The sequence below is a fragment of the Mytilus californianus genome, unplaced genomic scaffold, assembly GCF_021869535.1.
Source record: "Mytilus californianus isolate M0D057914Y unplaced genomic scaffold, xbMytCali1.0.p SCAF_8, whole genome shotgun sequence".
Taxonomy (NCBI): Eukaryota; Metazoa; Mollusca; class Bivalvia; order Mytilida; family Mytilidae; genus Mytilus; species Mytilus californianus.
Window position 1 is genome coordinate 94,341,766 of NW_026262734.1, and position 18,447 is coordinate 94,360,212.

The following is an 18,447-nucleotide window of genomic DNA, read 5'->3' on the forward strand; positions in this document are numbered from 1 at the left end:
ATTTTTGATTATGGGCCCAGTTTTCAAGTTGGTCCAAATTGGGGTCCAAAATTAAACTTTGTTTGATTTCAACAAAAATTGAATATATGAGGTTCTTTGATATGCTGAATCTAACCATGTATTTAGATTTTTTATTTGTAGGCCCCGCTATCAAATTGGTTCATATTGAGGTCAAAAGGGTCCAAAATTAAACTTTGTTTGATTTCATCGAAAATTGAATTATTGGGGTTCTTTGATATGCCAAATCTAACCGTGTTTTTAGATTTTTAATTTGGGTCCCGTTTTTTAAATTGGTCTTCATTGAGGTCCAAAGGGTCCAAAATTAAACTTAGTTTGATTTTAACAAAAAAATTGAATTCTTGGGGTTCTTTGATATGCTGAATCTAAACATGTGTTTAGATTTTTGATTATGGGCCCAGTTTTCAAGTTGGTCCAAGTTGGGGTCCAAAATTATACTTTTTTTGATTTCAACAAAAATTGAATATATGGGGTTCTTTGATATGCTGAATCTAACCATGAACTTAGATTTTTTATTTGTGGGCCCCGCTATCAAATTGGTTCATATTGAGGTCAAAAGGGTCCAAAATTAAACTTTGTTTGATTTCATCAAAAATTGAATTATTGGGGTTTTTTGATATTCCAAATCTTACCGTGTATTTAGATTTTTAATTTTAAGTCCCGTTTTTTAAATTGGTCTACATTAAGGTCCAAAGGGTCCAAAATTAAACTTAGTTTGATTTTAGCAACAATTGAATTCTTGGGGTTCTTTGATATGCTGAATCTAAACATGTGTTTAGATTTTTGATTATGGGCCCAGTTTTCAAGTTTGTCCAAGTTGGGGTCCAAAATTAAACTTTGTTTGATTTTAACAAAAATTGAATATATGGGGTTCTTTGATATGCTGAATCTAACCATGTATTTTGATTTTGGACATTGGACCATAATAGGTAAATTAAAAAAATTCAAGTTCTTAGACCACATTCTTTCTGTGTCAGAAACCTATGCTGTGTCAAATATTTAATAACAATCCAAATTCAGAGCTGTATCAAGCTTGAATGTTGTGTCCATACTTGCCCCAACTGTTCAGGGTTCGACCTCTGCGGTCGTATCAAGCTGCGCCCCAGCGAAGCATTTTATTTGTTATTATCTTAGATATCATTATAATATCTAATATCTAATACTATTAATTATGATTTTAACCTTATTTTACATAATTTCCAAAGCATCAGTAAATACAGGTGAGCGACACAGGCTCTTGAGAGCCTCTAGTTTTGAACTTGTTCTAATGATTTGATCTTTTTTTGGTTCGATGGATCCCAAACTGTGCAGGCATATTCCACTGAAGGTCTTACCATGGCTGTATATGCTGCTGCTTTTACTGGTTTTGTGCAGTCTTTCAGATTTCTTCGGATAAATCCCAATGTTTTATTTCCTTTGCCTACAATATTATCAATGTGTCTATCCCAGGATAGGTTGTTGCTGATAGTTACGCCTAAGTATTTGCTTGCATCAACATTGTCTAGTGTGTGTCCGTGGAGTTTATATGATGTATCTCTCACTTCTTTGTTCTTCTGCGTTATTCTGATAACTATGCATTTTTTGGCGTTAAAACTCATTTGCCATTTATTCTCCCATTCTTCAAATGATGTTAAGTCTTTTTGCAAAAGGTCGCTGTCTGCCTGGTTGTTTATTGTTCTAAAAAGTAGGCTATTGTCTGCAAAAAGTTTTGTTTCAGATGACGTTGATGTTTCTGGCATGTCATTTATGTAGGTCAGAAACAATAGAGGTCCAAGAACTGTGCCTTGGGGGACGCCTGATAGTACCGGGACTTGAGAGGAGACAGCTCCTAATATTACGCTTTGCATTCTGTTTTCGAGGAATGATTGAATCCATTTTGTAGTTTTAGGGTTTACTCCATAAAATTCTAGTTTGTGTAAAAGGCGGTGGTGCGGTACTTTGTCGAATGCCTTTGCAAAGTCAAGAAGGATGATGTCAACTTGGGATCCTTTTTCCAGTTTTTTTGCAATGTCGTTGATTGTTATTAAAGTTGTGATTCGCATGATCGTTTTTTGCGGAATCCATACTGTGCGTTGGTAAGTATGTTGTGTTTGTCAAAATGGTCCATAATACTGCTGTGGACTATGTGTTCCAAGACCTTACATGTGATGGAAGTTAATGATACAGGTCTATAGTTGGAAGCTAAATATAACATGTCTGTTTATGGTTACTGGACCGACCTAAGTCATTTTACTCCCTGGACCCATATGAAATATTCAGATTGTGTCACTACACCTTATTGCTATTTGTAACTGCATATCACAAAGGTTCCTGTAAAATTTAGTCATTTCAATTGAAAAAGAGTCACAAAGACCCTGGTGGTCCATGAAAAAAATCTGCATGTCCTCACTATTACTTCTATCACAAAAAAAAAAACAAATTTGTGTCTGATCTTAACAAAATGTTGGTGGTCAAAACCTTAGGACAACCAGTTTTTGAGAACTCTACAGGTGTAATACCACCAAATCATAGTACGTCACATCCGGTTGCATACGAAAATAGGTCGAAAAAAAATATTCCCTTGAATTTGACAGTCACATGTATCACTAAGGAAATTGTTCAAGTTATATTCAATAAAGATATACTTGCAGTTTTTTCATATGTTATTGTACACAATGTATATATATATATAGAAAGTTCTTAATAAAAAGGTTTAGACAATATATAGTTGTTATTTATTTATTGATACCATAATGTGTTCTAAATAAAATTAGTTGATTGGGACATGAAGGAGTAGCCTAGTAATATTATCAAGATTATGATGCATTAAATTCATGTGCATCTGCCTCAATTTATTTTTAAAACTCCAGAAAAATATGACTCCCAGTTTACCTGATGAATTTCACATGAATGGGAATTTAACTTGTCATTATTTTGTAAAACATTATTGAATGTCCAGCACATTTATGTTAGTTGAAAATTAAGATTATTGTTAAAGATTGTAAGTCTATAAATAAAAATATCTTTCAATCGCAAAATAATTATCCGTTAAAGAGCTAATTTCTATCATTTTTTAAAAAATATCATCCATATCAACGAAGTGGTCATGAGAAAAAATCCACTGCTGATTACTATCTGGTCGAGTGTCGTACGTTTGCAATCACATTATCCATCAGCTGTCTTTCTACCTTTTATATTTCAATTTTTATTCAATGAATATAATAAATCTACCTTTAGTTTCCACCCTTTACCTACCGTAAAGTAAAATTGATCGACTCGTGTAGGTAATAAAAATGATAAAACAAATCAGCTGAGTGATTACGCAACATCCTCAGATTAAAATCATCGTAAAACGATAACTTAAACAGGCGGTCAGTATTCCGTTTGAACAGTTTTGAAAGTTATATCTGAGGATGTTCAAAGTCGCCGTTGTATTTATCTAATTTGATCGTTTATAGTATTAGTCCTGGGTCGTTTTGAAAATCTCGATTTTCCTTGTCAGCCGCCATTTTTTTTACCTGTGAGACTTGTCAATCACAAGTTGTCTCCCTTTTACCGATTTTGATAGCGATTTGACTTCGCTATGAAGTCAGTCGGCCGGCAAGATTTAGCAATTTTCCAAATTCTTTGGCGACTTAAATCGTCATTTCGCCGGCAAGATTATGGCCTGCTTGAGGTTACATGGTTACTAAAGCTTGTACACAGGTTAAAAAAGGGGGAAAATTTGATTGGTTAACTTCCAGTGATGGTTACCTTCTTATATGCAATGAAATGTTATGTGAAATTTTTTCTATAGTACTGGACAGGATAAATCTTTACTAATGCCAAGTATTTCTTTATTTGAAACAAAGATAAATTCTGCACATTTTTTTGAAAAGTGCAAATTTAACAAAGACTAATAGGGGAAAATCAATGGTGGTATTACACCTAATATGGGAAGCTGTACATGCACCTTTGACCTTGTGAGTACTCTCATGTGTTAAAATTTCTGGCTATTTAAGTGAAATATTACAAATAATGAAATATTCTGAGTGGATTGAGTCTCCAAAACACATTTTATGAGAAAATTTCCTTGAAATGGGACTTTACCATGAATATTAGTTGACAGAACAAGCCATACTTAGAGTTTTGGGAAGCTTTTTCTCCTTATTTCTCATATTCTGCTATACTAGAAAATTTTTCCTAAGAAATACTTTAATAAATATATAGTTTTAAGTAAATGAAATTATTTTTAAAGCAGGAACAACAAATTATTCACCAAAAGAGAAGCTTTTTATGTCCCTCTCTGGAACACGGCGTAAATTTAAGTTTTACGTAAGGACTTATTGAAACCTCCTTGGAGACAGTAAACTTTTATACGGATAGTTCATTCATTTTGAATACTTCAATTAATCATTTATTATAACATTTCTATCATAAATGAGTGAAAGTTACCCCAAATTTTTTATTTATTGGCCTAAAAAGTAGAAATTTTGAGGAAATGAGAGGTATAAATGGACCAAAAGAGACCTTATAAGGAAGACAAAGAGGTCCATTAGTAGTATTTATCATCCTAAAGTCATCTTTTGTATCATATTCAACTGCTTGTAGGCAGATGAGATAAATATTTGATCATTTATTGGTCCAAACTATATTCTATCATGATGCGGCTTGGTTTGGATTTTTCGAAGAAATTTTGCTCGAATCGCTGTAGATGTCGTCTTACATTATACTAGATTTTTCTCAAACTATTGAACTGATTATGACAAAACTTGACAGGAATGCTTGAAATAACCAGTATTACAAATGAAAAAAGTCACATTCAGTTTATTTAACAAAAAAGTCTTCTTTAGGTGTAATACCACCAAATCATAGTACGTCACATCCGGTTGCATACGAAAATAGGTTGAAAAAAAATATTCCCTTGAATTTGACAGTTGCAGGTAATTGATCCTACATTTCATTGCAGTAAAACATTTCTGGGTCATAAACATATATCTTGGGTATTTCAAAGCACCATTATTTTTTTATTTGGGGTTTCTATAGAATATTTTGGAAACTTGAGGTTACATGGTTACTAAAGCTTGTACACAGGTTAAAAAAGGGGGAAAATTTGATTGGTTAACTTCCAGTGATGGTTACTTTCTTATATGCAATGAAATGTTATGTGAAATTTTTTCTATAGTACTGGACAGGATAAATCTTTACTAATGCCAAGTATTTCTTTATTTGAAACAAAGATAAATTCTGCACATTTTTTTGAAAAGTGCAAATTTAACAAAGACTAATAGGGGAAAATCAATGGTGGTATTACACCTACAAAGGAAAAGTGATTGGGCCTAAAAAAAATTAATCTGTGTTTCCAGTAACATCATTTTGAAAAAAAGGATCGGTAGGTCGGATTTTTTTTTTTTTTTTTTTTTTTTTGACATTGTAAACAAAATCCGGAAAATTATCATGGTTTTTCCAAGTCCGGGTGCGTAATTAGTTTTAAATACCGGAAGTGCGGCCATTTGCAATGTTTTCGAAGCAACTGCTGTGCAAATTTCTTGGATTTTAACCTATTTGGAATACCTTTTGACATAAATAAAATGTTTTACTGGCTTTCTGTGCCAGTAGAAACAAGTGAGATAAATAATTATGTCGATTAACAGAAGCCTGTATCAAAAACAGGGTCGGTTGATACCAATTTTTTTTGTTTTTTTTGAAGATCCAATAAAAAAATTAGGGTCGGGGCTAAAAAAACAGGGTCGGTCGGGTTACCGGAAACAAAGATTTTTTTTCTTGGCCTTGTTGTATGAAGTCAATAGTTGTAGTGTTGCAGATTCCCAAATAGCAATAAGGTCTATATTATAAAACGATAACAATGTCGAATGAAAGTAGTATGTGTTTTAAGCCTGTGCTAAAACTAAACTGAAAATTTTCTTTAAAAAAGACAGATGTACTTTTTTTTGGGAGGGGGGGGGGGGGGCTTTCAGGCCTGTAGTAATACAAGTTTTTTTGCACTGACAGGTTTAAGGTAGAACCAAACAACTTGACTTAAATTAATTAGGCTTGTTTAATTTACATAAAATATTAACAAAATATTTACTTTGACCCTTTCAGCCTTCAATTTAGTCTACTGAAATGGTCGCCTGGGCGACTTCAATATATGATTAACGACCCAAAAATCATAACTGCTATTTAGTAGATTAGAATATATATATATATTGAAAATCTGGCAACCGTAAATTTTTCAGAAATTTTGCCCTGATCAGAGTCAGGTTTTAAAAAATTGTCTGTCCGCTTGACAGTAACACAAATTGATACTAATAAGGTATCAGGGCTCACGCTACCAGGCGACTAGGGCAAAGAAATTGCTTTCCCGTCCATCACTTCGCTTTGCCCGACCCTCAAAAGCGAAAACATGTCACCCTGTTGTTGACGATACTCGCTTTCAGTCGCTTTCGTCATCGGACATTTTCAATTTTTACCAAGTTGATAAAACATCAATTTTTTATTGATTATTAAAGAAATTCAGACATAAACGATTCATTTTCTTAAGAAACGAGGTTTAAGCATTGAATTTACAGTGTGTAGTAGGTTATTTAATAAAAAGACAACTTTTTATCACTGCATGCACTTCCGGTACTTGTTACTCAGAGAGCGTACATCAATCTAACTTTCGGCAGCAAAAAAAGTTTGTTACTTCATTTGAAAGTGATAAAAGTTGCCTCCAGTAAATGTTTAATCCATTTATTGCATTAAAAACGTCATATTCCTTTCCAAATAGCTTGTCAAACATCGTTTATTTTTGTAAATTTTCTTCGTCCGCCATTAACCGTTATCTAACTACGAATCGGAACCGGACCAGCTATGACGGAAATCCGTATTTTTACAATAATAACTACGGACGCATGAATGGAACAGCTGACTGAAGAATATTGATCCCAAAAGGAAAAATTACGCATTCCACACGCATTAACAGACTTTTGGTTGGATCTAATTGATTAATGTATATAGTTCCATATAATTTATATGGATTGTTTCAAAATATTGATCAAAGTTGCTTAACCACTAATATCAATATATTATGGCTAGCTTAACTTTGTATATCTTTTGATGAGAAACACTGAATTTTATAAACATGATAAACAAGTTTTTAATTGAATTGTAATTCATATTTTATAACTTCTTTACCTTTTTGACATAAAAAAAAATTCTTTTTAGTGCTAGATATTTAGTTGGTAGTAACAGTTTTCTCACAAGAACCTAAACAACTTTGAATTTGAACTGTTAATTTAATTGTATACTCAGATATGAATTGAACAATATAATAAGAACATTATTTACATATGCCCCTTTATACTATAGTAAAATCAAAACATTGTAGCGCAGCGCGCAAAGGAGCACTTCTCTTTCAAATCTCACCACTTCTCCCTATCAGTTTCAAAAAGAGAAGTCACTTCTCCCTATGATTCTGAAGTAGTGTGAGCCCTGGGTATCCTAAAATGTGCAAATCTTGTATTCTGCCTACATAGAATTAGTGGAGAAGAGAATGAAATTGAATTTTCAATCTTCTAGAAATGACTCTCAATGGTTATTTGTATAGAATGTATATATTTAGCTATAATACTATGAAACTACAACAAGTCTTTACTATTTTGTGTTGAAATATGCTTAAAAAATCATATTTAAGAAATAATTCATGGCAGCCGTAGATTTGTTTTCATTTAACCATGGGTAAAATAATCGAATATAAATGCTCAACCCATGGTTAAATGAAAACAAATCTACGGCTGCCATGAATTATTTCGATTCTTATAGGACAAATTCGGTAATTTTGTTAACCGTGAAAGCCCTATACATACGATACTGTTTTGGCTGTTCCGTTTTACCAAATTTTGATAATATAAGTAATATTATATAATTCAATTATTTTTTTTTTAATCGCATTTTTAGCTCCAAGTGAGCTTTTCTCGTCACTTGACGACGGTCGTGCGTAAACTTTTACAAAAATCTTCTCCTCTGAAACTACTGGGCCAAATTTGACTAAACTTGGCCACAATCATTATTAGGGTATCTAGTTTAAAAAATGTGTCTGGCCATCCCGCCAACCAACCAAGATGGCCACCATGGCTAAAAATAGAACATAGGGTAAAAATGTAGATTTTGTCTTATAACTCTAAAACCAAAGCATTTACAGCAAATCTGATATGGGGTGAAATTGTTAATCAGGTCAAGATCTATTTGCCCTGAAATTTTCAGATGAATCTGATAACCCGTTGTTAGGTTGCTGCCCCTGAATAGGTAATTTTAAGGAAATTTTGTTGTTTTTAGTTATTATCTTGAATATTATTATAGATAGAGATAAACTGTAAACAGCAATAATGTACAGCAAAGTAAGATCTACAAATAAGTCAACATGACCAAAATGGTCAGTTGACCCCTTAAGGATTTATTGCCCTAAATTTTATAGTAAATTTTTACATTTTTTTGTAAATTTTTGTAATCTTTTACAAAAATCTTCTTCTCTGAAACTACTGAGACAAATTTAACCATACCTGGCCATAAACATTATTAGGGTATCTAGTTTAAAAAAATTGTCCGATGATCCCGCCTTCCAACCATCATGGCCGACATGGTTAAAATAGAACATAGGGGTTAAATGCAGTTTTTGGTTTATATCTCTGAAACTAAAGCATTTAGAGCAAATCTGATGTGTGGCAAAAATGTTCATCAGATTTAGATTTATCTGCCCTGAAATTTTCAGACGAATCCGACAACCTGTTGTTGGGTTGCTGCCCCTGAGTTAGTAATTTTACAGAAATTTTGCAGTTTTTATACGACCGCAAAAATTAAAAATTTTTTGGTCGTATATTGGTATGACGTTGGCGTCGTCGTCGTCCGAAGACACATTAGTTTTCGCACTCTAACTTTAGTTTAAGTGAATGGATCTCCATGAAATTTTACCATAAGGTTCAATACCACGAAAGGAAGGTTGGGATTGATTTTAGGGGTTATGGTACCAACAGTTAAGGAATTAGGGGCCAAAAAGGGGCCAAAAATAAGCATTTTTGTAACTTCCAGACAATAACTTGTGTGTAAGTGTATGGATCTCTCTGACATTGTACCACAAGGTTCCATATCACAAAGGAAAGGCTGTAATTGATTTTGGGGGTAATTGCCTCAAAATTTTAGGAATTAGGGGCCAAAAAAGGGGCAAAAAACAAGCATTTTTCTAGTTTCATGACAATAACTTGTGTGTAAGTGTTTGGATATTTCTGAAATTGTACTACAAGGTTCCATATCACAAAGGGAAAGCTGGAATTGAGTTTGGGGGTAATTGCCCGAAACTTTTAGGAATTGGGGGCCAAAAAGGGGCCAAAAATAAGCATTTTTCTAGTTTCCAGACAATAACTTGTGTTCAAGTGTATGGATCTTTCTGAAATTGTACTGCAAGGTACCATACCACAAAGGGAAGGCTGGGATTGAGTTTGGGGGTGATGAATCATAAGGGGGTTCAAAAAATTTGGGGGGGGATTTTTTTTTTTTCTTTTTTTTTCTTTTTTTCCTTTTTTTTTTCTTTTAAAATTTTCCATTTTAAGTTGGTTATTTCTGATTAATATTTAAAAGCAAATAATAATGATATGGTAGGAGATACACACCAAACAGGATGTGTAAATTATTATCTAATAAGTATTGTGCAATAGCAAGAAATTTTCAATTGCACAGTATTGCACAATAGCAAGAAATCTTCAATTGCACAGTATTGCGCAATAGCAAGAAATCTTCAATTGCACAGTATTGCGCAATAGCAAGAAATATCCAATAGCACAATATTGCGCAATAGCAAGAAATTGTCAATTGTACAGTATTGCGCAATAGCAAGAAATATTCAATTGCACAGTATTGTGCAAAAGAAGATACTTCGTATAAATTGCTTATTTCTTGATCAATTTCAATGGGGTTTTATTCTTGAATTCTTGGGGTTCTTTAATATGCTGAATATAACCGTGTATTAAGTTTTTGGATTTTGGGCCCCGTTTTTAAATTGGTCCACATTGAGGTCCAAAGGGTCCAAAATTTAACTTTGTTTGATTTCATCAAAAATTGAATTATTGAGGTTCTTTGAAATGCTGAATCTAACCGTGTATTTAAATTCTTAATTTTTGGTTCCGTTTTCAAATTGGTCTACATTAAGGTCCAAAGGGTCCAAAATTAAACTTAGTTTGATTTTAACAAAAATTGAATTTTTAGGGTTCTTTGATATGCTGAATCTAAACATGTATTTAGATTTTTGATTATGGGCCCAGTTTTCAAGTTGGTCCAAATCGGGGTCCAAAATTAAACTTTGTTTGATTTCAACAAAAATTGAATATATGGGGTTCTTTGATATGCTGAATCTAACCATGTATTTAGATTTTTGATTTTTGGGCCCCGTTATCAACTTTGTCCACATTTAGGTCAAAAGGGTCCAAAATTTAACTTTGTTTGATTTCATCAAAAATTGAATTATTGGGGTTCTTTGATATGCCTAATCTAACCGTGTATTTAGATTCTTAATTTTTGGTTCCGTTTTCAAATTGGTCTACATTAAGGTCCAAAGGGTCCAAAATTAAACTTTGTTTGATTTTAACAAAAATTGAATTTTTAGGGTTCTTTGATATGCTGAATCTAAACATGTATTTAGATTTTTGATTATGGGCCCAGTTTTCAAGTTGGTCCAAATCAGGGTCCAAAATTAAACTTTGTTTGATTTCATCAAAAATTGAATTCTTGGGGTTCTTTGATATGCTGAATCTAACCATGTATTTAGATTTTGGATATTGGACCATAATAGGTGAATGTCCAATTTAAAATTTTTAAGTTCTTAGACCACATTCATTCTGTGTCAGAAACCTATGCTGTGTCAAATATTTAATCACAATCCAAATTCAGAGCTGTATCAAGCTTGAATGTTGTGTCCATACTTGCCCCAACTGTTCAGGGTTCGACCTCTGCGGTCGTATCAAGCTGCGCCCTGCGGAGCATTTTATTTGTTATTATCTTAGATATCATTATAATATCTAATATCTAATACTATTAATTATGATTTTAACCTTATTTTACATAGTAAAAGCATCAGTAAATACAGGTGAGCGACACAGGCTCTTGAGAGCCTCTAGTTCTTATATATTTTCTTCCAATGTAATTTTATTCATTCTGAGTCGTACAAGAAGCTTTAAAACGCCCGGTATTTCCATTTGATTTTTTGTCCACGGAAACATATTTGTGACGTCACCTTGTTTCGTTGCCATGTCAAGACAATAACATCATTTCGCGGAATTTTTGTTTTATGAAATTTTACCATGAATAATAAATTGAAATGGACTGATTTGTTTATTTTGCTGTAGAATAGAGATAAATATATTGTATCTGAAGCTTGGCCTGTGTAAACTGGGGTCTTTGATGTCGAAAATTGAGAATATCTGGCAGTATAAATAAGTTGATCATAACGCGGAACAGCCGTTTATGTGTATTACTGCGTTTTCGCTAAAGGTAGATATATTGTGATTATACTGGTTGACAATAATAGGTCGTCATATTAGAATGGCCAGTATTACCCGTTTCTGGGAGTATTGCCCAGCCCGGGAAAACCCGGGGCGGGTAATACTTTGCCAACCTTGGAAAGAACCAAAGTTTACATTGCTGTGTATCATTTTTAAATGCAATGATTTAAAAAAAAAAAAAACCTGAGCTCATTCATGCCATTGTAAATCGTATTGTGCTATAACTTGTAAATTCTTGTGTGTTTTCCCTTTGTAGGCTATAGTTGGTGGAAACACATTTGATAGACCTGTCTTGCAGATTATTGTAAGTATGATCACTGTGTTGAAGACCCATTGGTGGCCTCAGGCTGTTTTATGCTCTTTGGTGGGGTTGTCTCTTTGACACATTCCCCATTTCCATTCTCAAAATGGGGGAGGGAAGGGGGCAAAAGACAACTGACAACTGACAACTTCTTTAATTTCTAAAACTCAAATGTTGCTACTCTGCTTAATATTAAAAAAATGTGATGTAACAGATAGATATAAGAAAAATAAGATGTGGTATGATTACCAATGATACACCTATCCACCAGAGATAACAAAAAAGGAAGCGAAATAAGTAAATTTATTACACATTCATCCATAAATTTATGTGCTTTCTTTAACAGTAGATATAAACATTAGATAATCTGACTTGTCTCCCCTTATATGGCTAAGAAAATAAATCTAACAAAAAATATTCTGTATTTGTGAAAACAGTCATTATAAAACATGATTTCTCTTCATTTAGATGAAGTCTTTAATATTTTTGTCTATTATCTTAAGATCTACAAAAAACATCCAAATATAAATGAAATCAAATGATGACAATTTCTTGCATTTTAGTTTTTTATCTCAGAAACTCATTTTGACAGTGACAAATCAGATTCTTAGGAGCCTCTTAGCATGCTTAGTCATATTCATACTTGAATTAATATAAATTTCTGAAATTTTTATTTTATTTCTTTTAATCAATAACATTTCTATTTCTGCAGAGCTCAAAGAAGATAACAGCAGCAGGATCCAGTGCAGATAGATACAGACTCCTTCTATCAGATGGACTACACAGTTATTCACGTAAATATGTGTACAATGCATATAAGTAAAATCACAAAATTATTTTATTAAGATAAGCTTGAACAATTACAATAGGCTTTGTAATTTCTTTCAGTTTGGAAGAAATTATCTGTACAAATTATAAGGTAGTGTATGAAAGGTTCATGTTTTTATTCTTTCCAAGTTTTTATACGACCGCAAAAAAATTTTTGTGGTCGTATATTGGTATGACGTTGGCGTCGTCGTCGTCCGGCGTAGTCGTCGTCCGGCGTCGTCGTCCGAATACGCATTAGTTTTCGCACTTAACTTTAGTTTAATTGAATGGATCTCTATGAAATTTTACCATAAGGTTCAATACAACAAAAGGAAGGTGGGGATTGATTTTGGGGGTTATGGTACCAACAGTTAAGGAATTAGGGGCCAAAAAGGGGCCAAAAATAAGCATTTTCTAGTTTCCAGACAATAACTGTGGAACGGTGTATGGATCTCTCTGAAATTATACTACAAGTTTCCATACCACAAAGGGATGGTTAGGATTTGCTTTGGGGGGTTATGGCTCAAACCGTTTAAGAATTAGGGGCAAAAAAGGGGGAAAAACAAGGTTGTCCTGGTTAATGGACAAATATTTTAGTACAAAACATAATTTAAAGCAGTGTAAGGGAGATAAATCAAATACATCATTGAAATTATCTCCCTTACACTGCTTTTAAATTATGTATAAAGTAATGGTTAATGAACAATTAAGATAATTTAAAACAGTGTAAGGGAGGTAATCCAAATACAACGTTTTGGTTACTTCCCTTACACTGCTTTTAAATTATGTTTAAAGAAATGCATATTTATAAAGGAAGACCAGTAAAAATATCTGCAAATGTTGTATCTTTTTTTTTTACAAAAAAATCCATATGAAAGATTTGACACTATATTTTAAATTCTATTATAAAATAGATTAAGTTAGCACTATGGTAAATTTAAATGGGTAATTATGGTTTCGGGGAAAAAAGGGGGGGGGGGGGTAAAAGGAAATTGTGGGGGGTCAATTTTTTCTCATTTCAGATTTCAGAAATTAAAAAGAATTATTCTTCAAATATTATTTTTTTTTTCAAATTTCAAATATTGAAAAATTTCAAGAAGTCATCTTTAATTGCACAGTATGGCGCATTAGATTTGTAAAATCTTTGACCACATTTATTTATTTGTTATGCCGAATCTAACCATGTATTTAGATTTTTAATTTTGGATCCAGTTTTCAAATTGGTCTACATTAAGGTCCAAAGGGTCCAAAATTAAACTTTGTTTGATTTTAACAAAAATTGAATATATATGGGGTTCTTTGATATGCTGAATCTAAACATGTATTTAGATTTTTGATTTTTGGCCCAGTTTTCAAGTTGGTCCAAATTGGGGTCCAAAATTAAACTTTGTTTGATTTCAACAAAAATTGAATATATGGGGTTCTTTGATATGCTGAATCTAACCATGTATTTAGATTTTTTATTTGTGGACCCCGCTATCAAATTGGTTCATATTGAGGTCAAAAGGGTCCAAAATTAAACTTTGTTTGATTTCATCAAAAATTGAATTATTGGGGTTCTTTGATATGCCAAATCTAACCATGTATTTAGATTTTTAATTTTGGGTCCTGTTTTTTAAATTGGTCTACATTAAGGTCCAAAGGGTCCAAAATTAAACTTAGTTTGATTTTAACAAAAATTGAATTCTTGGGGTTCTTTGATATGCTGAATCTAAACATGTGTTTAGATTTTTGATAATGGGCCCAGTTTTCAAGTTGGTCCAAGTTGGGGTCCAAAATAAAACTTTGTTTGATTTCAACAAAAATTGAATATATGGGGTTCTTTGATATGCTGAATCTAAACATGTATTTAGATTTTAGATTTTTGGCCCAGTTTTCAAGTTGGTCCAAACTGGGGTCCAAAATTAAACTTTGTTTGATTTCAACAAAAATTGAATATATGGGGTTCTTTGATATGCTGAATCTTACCATGTATTTAGATTTTTTATTTGTGGGCCCGCTATCAAATTGGTTCATATTGAGGTCAAAAGGGTCCAAAATTAAACTTTGTTTGATTTCATCAAAAATTTAATTATTGGGGTTCTTTGATATGCCAAATCTAACCGTGTATTTAGATTTTTAATTTTGGGTCCCGTTTTTTAAATTGGTCTACATTAAGGTTCAAAGGGTCCAAAATTAAACTTAGTTTGATTTTAACAAAAATTGAATTTTTGGGGTTCTTTGATATGCTGAATCTAAACATGTGTTTAGATTTTTGATTATGGGCCCAGTTTTCAAGTTGGTCCAAGTTGGGGTCCAAAATTAAACTTTGTTTGATTTCAACAAAAATTGAATATATGGGGTTCTTTGATATGCTGAATCTAAACATGTATTTAGATTTTAGATTTTTGGCCCAGTTTTCAAGTTGGTCCAAATTGGGGTCCAAAATTAAACTTTGTTTGATTTCAACAAAAATTGAATATATGGGGTTCTTTGATATGCTGAATCTTACCATGTATTTAGATTTTTTATTTGTGGGCCCGCTATCAAATTGGTTCATATTGAGGTCAAAAGGGTCCAAAATTAAACTTTGTTTGATTTCATCAAAAATTGAATTATTGGGGTTCTTTGATATGCCAAATCTAACCGTGTTTTTAGATTTTTAATTTTGGGTCCCGTTTTTTAAATTGGTCTACATTAAGGTCCAAAGGGTCCAAAATTAAACTTAGTTTGATTTTAACAAAAATTGAATTCTTGGGGTACTTTGATATGCTGAATCTAAACATGTGTTTAGATTTTTGATTATGGGACCAGTTTTCAAGTTTGTCCAAGTTGGGGTCAACAAAAATTGAATATATGGGGTTCTTTGATATGCTGAATCTAACCATGTATTTTGATTTTGGACATTGGACCATAATAGGTAAATTAAAAAAATTGAAGTTCTTAGACCACATTCTTTCTGTGTCAGAAACCTATGCTGTGTCAAATATTTAATCACAATCCAAATTCAGAGCTGTATCAAGCTTGAATGTTGTGTCCATACTTGCCCCAACTGTTCAGGGTGCGACCTCTGCGGTCGTATCAAGCTGCGCCCAGCGAAGCATTTTATTTAAAAAAGAAAAGGTGACGAAGGTCTTTCTATCGTAATAAAATACTTAAAAAGATTTAATTCCGAGTTCTTAAAAGCGTTGGTCTGAAGGTGTTGACCACCAAAATCTTACAAAGGACCGACACAATTTGGGTATTTTGCAAAAGAAATAATAGTGAGGACCAGCAGATCTTCAAGGACCACCAGGGAAAAAAATATTTCGAATAATCTGTTAATTGAGATGTTTATGGTTTAAAATGCATGTTTAGTTCTCCATCACGATAGTTGTTATACATTGAGCATATTTGGTCAGAAAGGTGCCAATGCTTCATCTGACTGACCAAAAACCAATTAAACCAATAAAAAAGAAAATCAGAAAAAATCAGCAGTCTTTAAATACTTAAATTAGGACAAAAGTGACTGATTTCAAAAATTTTAGACCTTTGCCAACATACACATGATAAATTCATGGATACATATATACACACATGAACATACAGATAATCTTTTAATACCAAGTCATGTATTCATTTTAGATGCCATGTTGGCCACACAACTGAACAACTTAATGGAGTCGGGGGAGATGGACAATTTAGCAGTGGTACAAGTTGACAAATATTTATGTAATACAATCCAGGGAGACAGGTATTATTTTGAATACATTGAAATGGATATATATGCATGATTCTTTGTATCAAGTATAATTTCACTTCTATCTATCTTTGTGGAAGTCTAAAATTAACTGGACTTGGTACCAGTCTCTTTTGATTGCTATGGGATCATTACATTTTAATAGGCAGTTTTCCACTGGGCCACCAGCCCAGAATTTGAAAATTGTATTGGTGTGTAAGAATTTCTACTACCATGACTACAGGACAATAGAATCTATACAAAATATTGCAAAAAATGAGTGTAGGGCCTGTAACTGCAAAAGTATATGGTGACGATTGAATTTTAAGCCAATTGTTTAGCCCTTGCCTTGAACTAGTAGCATGTTTGGTATAGCTGTTGATAAATTTACAATGACACATATGGTAACAAAATATAAATTGCTAGATTTTAGGTGTTTAAATGCATAATTGCACTATTTAACATTTTTGCAGGTTCAATTGTTTATATAAAAACAGAAGAAGTCAATGTATTACATTCTTTTGGTGATAGGTTATTGGTCAAATCATGGAACACTGGCTTAGAATCTAAGTTAGATTTGGCTGCAATTAATTAATTTGAATTTTGTCAGGCCAAAATAATAGTGAGTGTTCTGGATTTCCTGACTAATCAACGGACAGAAAAAAAATAGAATTTTTATGAACTCTGTTAAATACACTTACTTTCTGGTTTGGCCTGAGTAAGCAATGGCAAGATGAAAAAGTAGATACAGAATTTTGATCTTTATATGTAATCACTTGTGATAAAATATTGTACTTTATTTTGTAGACGTGTTTTGATACTCCTAGATCTTAATGTTATAGCCAAAGGTAGTGATGTAGGAGTGAGGCTGGGAAACCCTCAGCAGTTTAAACCTGGGGAAGTGAGAAACGAAAGTAAGATTTGAGTTAAGAAAAAACATTATTACAACATTGTAAGAATTCTGAGATGATAAAAGAACGCTAAAACAGGCATTAATAAGGCTTTTTTTGGGGTCTTTTTCGAAAGAATATTCCTGCAGTTAATTGCTACTGATTTTATATAGTTATATATATGTTACAAAAGGTCATCCATTGGTGGCATTTGGCTGTTTTCTGCTCTTTGGTCCAGTTGTTGTCTCTTAGAGACATTCACTGTTCCCATTCTCTTTTCTGTAATGATTTCTTTGAAGTCAACAGTTGTGTTTTTTGTTTCATGTAACATTGACTTATACCCCATATCTTAGTATTTACATGTATATTAACTTTTGTAGATGCAGCACAACCAAATGGACAGCCTGTAGCACAAGTACAGTCCCCTGTTAAAAAAGAACAGCCATCAAATACATCAAATGGTAAGCCAATAAACATGTTGTAATTGTATTGGAGCGTCTGGCTTCTGTCATGAAATTGTACAAAAATGTTTATAGTACCAAACGATTATGGAGGAAGAAGTCAGACTAAATGATCAAGTTGATAAATTCATGCGATTAGAGGAAGAAGTCACACGTAAATGATCAAGTTGATAAATTCATGCGATTAGAGGAAGAAGTCACACGTAAATGATCAAGTTGATAAATTCATGCGATTAGAGGAAGAAGTCACACGTAAATGATCAAGTTGATAAATTCATGCGATTAGAGGAAGAAGTCACACGTAAATGATCAAGTTGATAAATTCATGCGATTAGAGGAAGAAGTCACACGTAAATGATCAAGTTGATAAATTCATGCGATTAGAGGAAGAAGTCACACGTAAATGAGCAAGTTGATAAATTCATGCGATTAGAGGAAGAAGTCACACGTAAATGATCAAGTTGATAAATTCATGCGATTAGAGGAAGAAGTCACACGTAAATGAGCAAGTTGATAAATTCATGCGATTAGAGGAAGAAGTCACACGTAAATGATCAAGTTGATAAATTCATGCGATTAGAGGAAGAAGTCACACGTAAATGAGCAAGTTGATAAATTCATGCAATTAAAGGCAAGTAATATCTTACTTGTGAAGAGTTAGCCTATAAGACTGGCAGATTATGCATAAATTAAACATTGGCTTTGATGGCTAAATGATTTAAGTCGTTCATCTACTGTATTACTAGTCTGTCATCACTATAAGACTGGCAGATTATGCATAAAT

At 32.8% G+C, this 18,447-nt stretch overlaps 1 protein-coding gene across 1 annotated transcript in view; it reads left to right on the plus strand.

Moving 5' to 3' along the window:
* Positions 1 to 18,447, plus strand: part of LOC127713093 (replication protein A 70 kDa DNA-binding subunit-like) — a 49,034-nt gene that overhangs the window by 4,151 nt on the left and 26,436 nt on the right. The window contains exons 2-6 of the mRNA XM_052219719.1: positions 11,764 to 11,811; positions 12,521 to 12,602; positions 16,219 to 16,327; positions 17,120 to 17,226; positions 17,583 to 17,663. Of these exons, the coding sequence (XP_052075679.1) occupies positions 11,764 to 11,811; positions 12,521 to 12,602; positions 16,219 to 16,327; positions 17,120 to 17,226; positions 17,583 to 17,663 (427 nt within the window). The remainder of the gene's footprint in view (positions 1 to 11,763; positions 11,812 to 12,520; positions 12,603 to 16,218; positions 16,328 to 17,119; positions 17,227 to 17,582; positions 17,664 to 18,447) is intronic.